Source organism: Eimeria tenella, genomic scaffold (assembly GCF_000499545.2).
Source record: "Eimeria tenella Houghton genomic scaffold, Eth_scaff2836, whole genome shotgun sequence".
Lineage (NCBI taxonomy): Eukaryota > Apicomplexa > Conoidasida > Eucoccidiorida > Eimeriidae > Eimeria > Eimeria tenella.
Window position 1 is genome coordinate 825 of NW_013542715.1, and position 412 is coordinate 1,236.

The window sequence follows — 412 nt, forward strand, 5'->3', positions numbered from 1 at the left end:
TGGGCGGGCTGCTGCTGCTGCAGGCGCTGCTGCTGCTGGTGCTGCAGGCCTTGCTGCTGCTGCTGCTGCTGCTGCGTCTCGCGTGGGGGAAGACTCCGAACGGGGAAATGGATTTGATGCTGCTGTTGAAGACACAACAGGTTTGCTGCTGAAGTGCCGCGACCAGGCCTGCGGTGTACATACACCCCAACAGCAGCAGCAGCAGCAGCAGCACGAAATTACAGCAGCAGCAGCAGCGGCGCAAACACTGACAACATCGCAGCAGCAGCAACAGCAGCAACAGCAAGAAACCATCGCAGCAGCAGCAACACTGGCAGCGACGCCCGACTCAAGCGAAACCTGTGCCAGCAGCTGTTGCTGCAGCAGCAGCAGCAGCAGAAGCAGCAGCAGCAGCAGAAGCAGCAGCAGCAAC

The 412-nt window shown here is 60.7% G+C and overlaps 1 protein-coding gene across 1 annotated transcript in view; it reads right to left on the minus strand.

Moving 5' to 3' along the window:
- ETH_00043425 (uncharacterized protein) overlaps positions 1-181 on the minus strand; it is a gene marked incomplete at both ends in the record, with an annotated part of 741 nt that extends 560 nt beyond the window's left edge. Inside the window, one exon of the mRNA XM_013375518.1 lies at positions 1-181. Coding sequence (XP_013230972.1) covers positions 1-181 — 181 coding nt within the window.
- Positions 182-412: the final 231 nt, after the last annotated feature.